The sequence below is a fragment of the Ostrinia nubilalis genome, chromosome 18 (genome assembly GCF_963855985.1).
Source record: "Ostrinia nubilalis chromosome 18, ilOstNubi1.1, whole genome shotgun sequence".
NCBI lineage: Eukaryota > Metazoa > Arthropoda > Insecta > Lepidoptera > Crambidae > Ostrinia > Ostrinia nubilalis.
In genome coordinates, this window is record NC_087105.1 from 895,516 (window position 1) to 901,895 (window position 6,380).

At 48.2% G+C, this 6,380-nt stretch overlaps 1 protein-coding gene across 2 annotated transcripts; it reads right to left on the reverse strand.

Annotated features, from left to right (window-relative positions):
• Window positions 1-506: 506 nt before the first annotated feature.
• Window positions 507-6,343, reverse strand: LOC135080424 (uncharacterized). Of its 2 annotated transcripts, none has more exons than XM_063975059.1 (2): window positions 6,216-6,343; window positions 507-858 (listed from the first exon to the last, which is right to left on the reverse strand). In XM_063975059.1, exons 1-2 carry the CDS (start codon window positions 6,327-6,329, stop codon window positions 628-630), a joined length of 345 nt encoding a protein of 114 aa, XP_063831129.1. In that variant the 5' UTR covers window positions 6,330-6,343; the 3' UTR covers window positions 507-627. The 2 variants fall into 2 exon arrangements, with proteins under 2 accessions (XP_063831129.1, XP_063831128.1); XM_063975058.1 differs by lacking the exon at window positions 6,216-6,343 and adding an exon at window positions 5,824-5,954.
• Window positions 6,344-6,380: the final 37 nt, after the last annotated feature.

Below are 6,380 nucleotides of genomic sequence, written 5' to 3' on the forward strand. Positions count from 1 at the left end.
AGCGAAGCGCCCCGCCGGCGGGTATTATATCAGTCGAGTGTCACGCGCGCGCCCATCAGGACGCTGGCGTGCGTTGTAGTACGTACCTAATTCTATGATCGAAGTATTATTTAAAAATGGACAAAGAGAAATAAATATTGTGCGGCGTTCGGGTGTTTAAATTCGAAAAGAAATCTACCGGATTTATCTTCGCTTCCCAAAGATGCTGAAAGGTGTGTTGGCCATGTAGGTAATCAATAATTCTTAGGATAGTATAGGAACCTAACCTACCATGACTACTGCTCAGAATGCGTTCGTTCGTTTCAGCCAAATGACGTCTACTGCTGGACAAAGGCCTCTCCCAAGGTTTTCCATAATGGATGCGTACTTGCATACATACGTACCTCATGACATATAAGTAGATTAATTATTTTTTTACTAGACAGCAACCCTAACAGCGTAAGAAGGGTTCAGAGGCACGCGATAGAAAGAGACAAAACTTGTAGGTGAATAAAATTGTAGGTACGTAGTGCTATGCGAGCTGAATTCCACTGTATCGCGTCGCAGCAAGACTCGCATTTATTTAAATCGTCTTGCGGAGTAATCCTTCTGTACCTGTACTATTACTTATTCTGTGATTCTACGTGCTCACGGACCAGGCTTTACATAAGTTTCGACTGACTTGTGCGCGTGCTCCTTCCCGTGGTGCGGCTGGTGCGCCAGCGCGGTGAGCAGCGTGTGCGCCACGCGGTCCGTCGCGCTGGTGCACGCCGCCGCCGCCGCGCGCACGCCGGGCGCGTCGCCTAGGGCAGAGCCCACGCCGCACCACGCCGGCCGGCGGGACTCGCTCGACCAGAGGAGTTGTTGGATCGCTGGCACCTGGGGAGAGGAAAAAAATCTGACATAAAACTGTTTTTTTATCCACAACGAAAAAGCTTTTGGCCAGTATCTCACCTGATGGTAAGTGATGATCACGCCGAAGGTGGAAGCGAGCTTCACCCGGAATCCTCAACCACGGAGGAACTGGTTATCTTACCTCTAACTGCCAGAACACAACTGTACGGGCGGGAGGCAGTGGTTGTAAGGCACCGCTCCCGTGCCCGGGATATGCGGTCAGGAAGGGAACTAACTCCCTAGTGAGCCTAGAGTCCCTATTCCCTAAGACACTAAGTCCCTAGAGCCCTAGCCCTGCCTAACAATAGATACTTAGACATAATAAGGGTTTGATAGGAAGGAAGCTGTGCCCAGGTCGCCCAGGGCAGCAGCGTTAGGACGGCAGGTAGGCGGCGGGGACCCGCTGCCAGCCCGGCAGACTCACCGGACTGATCATAGCGACGGCTAAGGGTGTCTTGGCCGCAGCGGGGGGAAATGAGACACAACGACGGACGGTTGATATCTGTTTTATTGCTGTTAACTATTGCTATTTATACTTATTTTATTTAGTGTACACAGTTACATGTTTATGCTAGTGTGCCGTCGGTGTAGAGAGCCGACGGTGCACGTTGAGGGTTCATGGGTCGCCCGGCGGTCGATGCTGACGGTGCAGCAGGATGTACGATCGTGCTCGTACATATTGGCATCTCGCAGAAGAAGAAGGCGCGAAGGATGCTGCACGTGACTGCCCTGCTGCCCGATGACCGTAGACCTTGGCTGCCGGTGACTCCATGAGCGGCTGATGGCCCAGGTGGTGGACCTCTGGTTGGTTGTCCACTTGGTGTCCACCTGGCTGGTTGGTTGACCAGGCAGCTCGCGGGCCTGGCTCCTGGTGCATGACCTGGCTGCTGTGTGTCCAGGCTGCAGTCTCCTGGCTGCTTGTTGTCCAGGGTGCAGTGTCCTGGCTGCTTGGTGTCCAGGTTGCAGTCCTCTTGGTTATCGATGATGATGGTTGGTAGTTGATGGTAGTCGATGTTACTTGATAATTGTAGTTGTCGTTGCTTGATGATAGGATAGGTGTTGGTGTAGAAGGTATTAATAATTTGATATTTGAGGACAACAGAACTGATAAATGTTTTTGATAAGGCTAGCGGAGTTGAGTTGAATATACGCTGCCTGATGTTATGTTATGTTATGATGTTATAATTTCCCCCACCCATATTGCTAACTACACTGCCTATGATTAAGTTGACCTACTTTGAAACGTAATAAAATGTTTGTTACTTGATAATGTCATTGACTGCAAAATGCTCACGTTTGCAGAAAGTTGAAACAATGCGAGTATCGCTGATGCTAAGAAATGCGCTTGCAATGCAGCAAAGTATGATAATGTAAAAAATGATGTTTTTGTGGCAATGCACAAGCCACAATGTAAATGATAAATGATAATGTTTAGTGATACCGTACGGGCCACAATGTTAATGTTATATGTTTGTTTGTAAGTAGCACCGTACGGACCACGATGTTTAGTTGTAGCCTCTTGCTTAGGTACTACAACTTGATAAAATGATATGTTAGGATCAGTAGCGTCTTGATTGCCACTTTGTTGATCTTGTTTGCTTGTTTTGTAGCGTCTTGATTGCTACTTGTTTGATAATAAGTTATGTAGACTCTTGATTGCTACGTAACCTTGATAATGATAAAGTTGATAGCTTTCTTGGTTGCTACCATTTGATGATTTGATAATGATGATGTTAAGACCGCGCTCAGTGAAAATGTTAATTCACGAGTTGGTCAGTTTTGCTACATTGCTCGCGAAGTGTTATGAATGAATGATATTACGTAACAAATAATAATGTTACTGAAATTAATTGATATTCCCGATTGATATGGGATTGGAAGACCAAATAATGTCGATGTCTTGATAATGCTAAATGTTGTAAGAAATGCTTGAGCAGTCGGGATTTGGAGTGGTTGTAAGGCACCCCTTCCCGACGCCAAGTAAAGAAACTGATAAGACCGACTGTAGGGTCCTGAAGGTTACTGATGATAATGATCCGGCTCGAAGATGTACGGGCGGGAGGCAGTGGTTGTAAGGCACCGCTCCCGTGCCCGGGATATGCGGTCAGGAAGGGAACTAACTCCCTAGTGAGCCTAGAGTCCCAGCCAGGTGGACACCAAGTGGACAGCCAACCAGAGGTCCACCACCTGGGCCATCAGCCGATCATGGAGTCACCGGCAGCCAAGGTCTACGGTCATCGGGCAGCAGGGCAACCACGTGCAGCATCCTCCGCGTCTTCTTCTTCTGCGAGATGCCAATATGTACGAGCACGATCATACATCCTGCTGCACCGTCAGCATCGACCGCCGGGCGACCCATGAACCCTCAACGTGCACCGTCGGCACTCTACACCGACGGCACACTAGCAAATACTTATAAATGTGTACAATCAATAACTTATGTATAAATAGCAATAGCATTACAACAATAAACAGATATCAACCGTCCGTCGTTGTGTCTCATTTCCCCCCGCTGCGGCCAAGACACCCTTGCCGTCGCTATGATCAGTCCGGTGAGTCTGCCGGGCTGGCAGCGGGTCCCCGCCGCCTACCTGCCGTCCTAACGCTGCTGCCCTGGGCGACCTGGGCACAGCTTCCTTCCTATCAAACCTTATTATGTCTAAGTATCTATTGTTAGGCAGGGCTAGGGCTCTAGGGACTTAGTGTCTTAGGGAATAGGGACTCTAGGCTCACTAGGGAGTTAGTTCCCTTCCTGACCGCATATCCCGGGCACGGGAGCGGTGCCTTACAACCACTGCCTCCCGCCCGTACAACAACAATGCTGTTAACATTGTTTTTATGGCGACAGACTTAGGTAAGATGGTGGTAGCTAGCCAGGCGGACTTAGAACAAGCCCTATACACCAACCAAACCGAATAGAAAAATCTGCCCCGACTGGGAATCGAACCCGGGACCTCTGCGTCTGGAGCAGGTGGTCTTACCACTAGACCACAGAAGCGGTTATGTCGTTTCCAATTAAAAGAGATCGTGACAGTTTCCAGTACTCTTCCCAGGTCAATGGATCAACATCAAATGGTTAATGAGCTATGAACTGGCGGGCTCAAAAACTGAACTCCGACAAACGTTACTTCGACATTACGTTACTCCGACACTACTGAATATCGACATGACTTTACTTCGATACTACACTACTTAGACAAAGGCGAATATCCTTTGTCGGAGTAGTGTAGTGTCGAAGTAAAGTCATGTCGATATTCAGTAGTGTCGGAGTAACGTAATGTCGAAGTAACGTTTGTCGGAGTTCAGTTTTTGAGCCGAACTGGCGCAGTGCGCTGGCGTGCCTCTATCTTGTCAAAGATCAGGACTATTCCCTCCTCTCGTTCGCACCGCTGCAACTCATGTGTAGCCAGGATCTACAGTTTGATCGCCAATAGAAACCCAAACAGTGAAGGTCAAGTTTGTCCCCGGGGAAAGCTAAACTGTCACTGTGTACCATTCTAGACTGCATCCCACTTAACGCCAGGTGCGATTGTGGAGAAATACCTGTCTTGTTATGCATACAAAAACGATATTAATCAAAAGAACAAAGTCAAAGTCAAAATTTCTTTATTTGTTTAGACTAATAAATCGTTCTTACAAATCGTCATTTTGCTCTTAAGGAACCTAGGAGAAGTTCGAAGTTTAGGTTCGATTTCCCCCCAGTGCAAAGATCATGTTAACTTTCGTTTGCGACAGATCTAACAGTTGATTGATGGTGTCATCATGTCTATCATGGTCTACGATAATGATTCTGATGTCTAAAGCCCGGTCTCCGAGCACGTAGAATTTTGTCCAATGACCCCAAGCTACCCATCCTTATCGCTCGCGCGTTGTTGCTGTCGTGCTCGCACACTCACTGCGGGCACCCGACGCACAGTCGCGACAGCAATAAGTCAAAAGTCAAAGTCAAAATTTCTTTATTTGTTTAGACTAATAAATAGTTCTTACAAATCGTCATATGCTCTTAAGGAGCCTCTACATGTCTCATAATCTTTAGATCGGCTACCAGACTATAGACAGATACAAGCTTCTCAGCACTTGCCAAATGTTGGTCTCGAAGCGCTGGTAGGGTAAAAAGATTATGAGACATGTAGAGGCTCCTTAAGAGCAAAATGACGATTTGTAAGAACTATTTATTAGTCTAAACAAATTAAGAAAAGACAATGCCGGAAATTGGCGTCTTTTTTTTTTCGCGCGGCCATCGACCAAACTTTGTTTTTTGATTACAAAATAGTGTAACAAACCAAACTTACTATGGCATGTATACCTCTAAACTCAGTCTGAACTGAGTTACGAGTATTAGAAGTTTGATGATTTTCATACTAGATTTGCTTTTTGCGCGCAAAGTTTTGTAAGAAATTGCAACAAAATAGTGAGATTGTATGTGTAAACAAACAATATCATCCATTAAAGGCTCCAGACATCAGTATGGAGCAGAATCAGCGCAATAAAAAAATAGCGCAATATTTTGTTGCAATTTCTTACAAAACTTGCGCACAAAAAGCAAATCTAGTATGAAAATCATCAAACTTCTAATGCTCGTAACTCAGTTCAGACTGAGTTAAGAGGTATACATGCCATAGTAACTTTAGTTTATTACACTATTTTGTAATCAAAAAACAAAGTTTGGTCGATGGCCGCGCGAAAAAAAAAAGACGCCACTTTCCATACAAAATCTGGCATTGCCATTTTGACTTTGACTTAAGCTCCGGTACCTTGGTATATAACAGCAGCAGCAGCACAGGATGCACCCTCGCAGGCAGCGCAGCAGCCAGCAGCGCGGGCTCGGAAGGACAGCAGCGCAGCACCAGCGTCAGGCGCGCCTCCATACGCCTGCGGAGAGCCTCCGCGCCCGCCGCGGAAGTTGGATTCATGAAATGTTTCATCTGTCTAGAAGATACAAAGCTATACCTTGGTATACAGCAGCAGCAGCAGCACAGGGTGCACCCTCGCAGGCAGCGCAGCAGCCAGCAGCGCGGGCTCGGAAGGACAGCAGCGCAGCACCAGCGTCAGGCGCGCCTCCATACGCCTGCGGAGAGCCTCCGCGCCCGCCGCGGAAGTTGGATTCATGAAATGTTTCATCTGTCTAGAAGATACAAAGCTATACCTTGGTATACAGCAGCAGCAGCAGCACAGGGTGCACCCTCGCAGGCAGCGCAGCAGCCAGCAGCGCGGGCTCGGAAGGACAGCAGCGCAGCACCAGCGTCAGGCGCGCCTCCATACGCCTGCGGAGAGCCTCCGCGCCCGCCGCGGGAGTTGGATTCATGAAATGTTTCATCTGTCTAGAAGATACAAAGCTATACCTTGGTATACAGCAGCAGCAGCAGCACAGGATGCACCCTCGCAGGCAGCGCAGCAGCCAGCAGCGCGGGCTCGGAAGGACAGCAGCGCAGCACCAGCGTCAGGCGCGCCTCCATACGCCTGCGGAGAGCCTCCGCGCCCGCCGCGGGAGTTGGATTCATGAAATG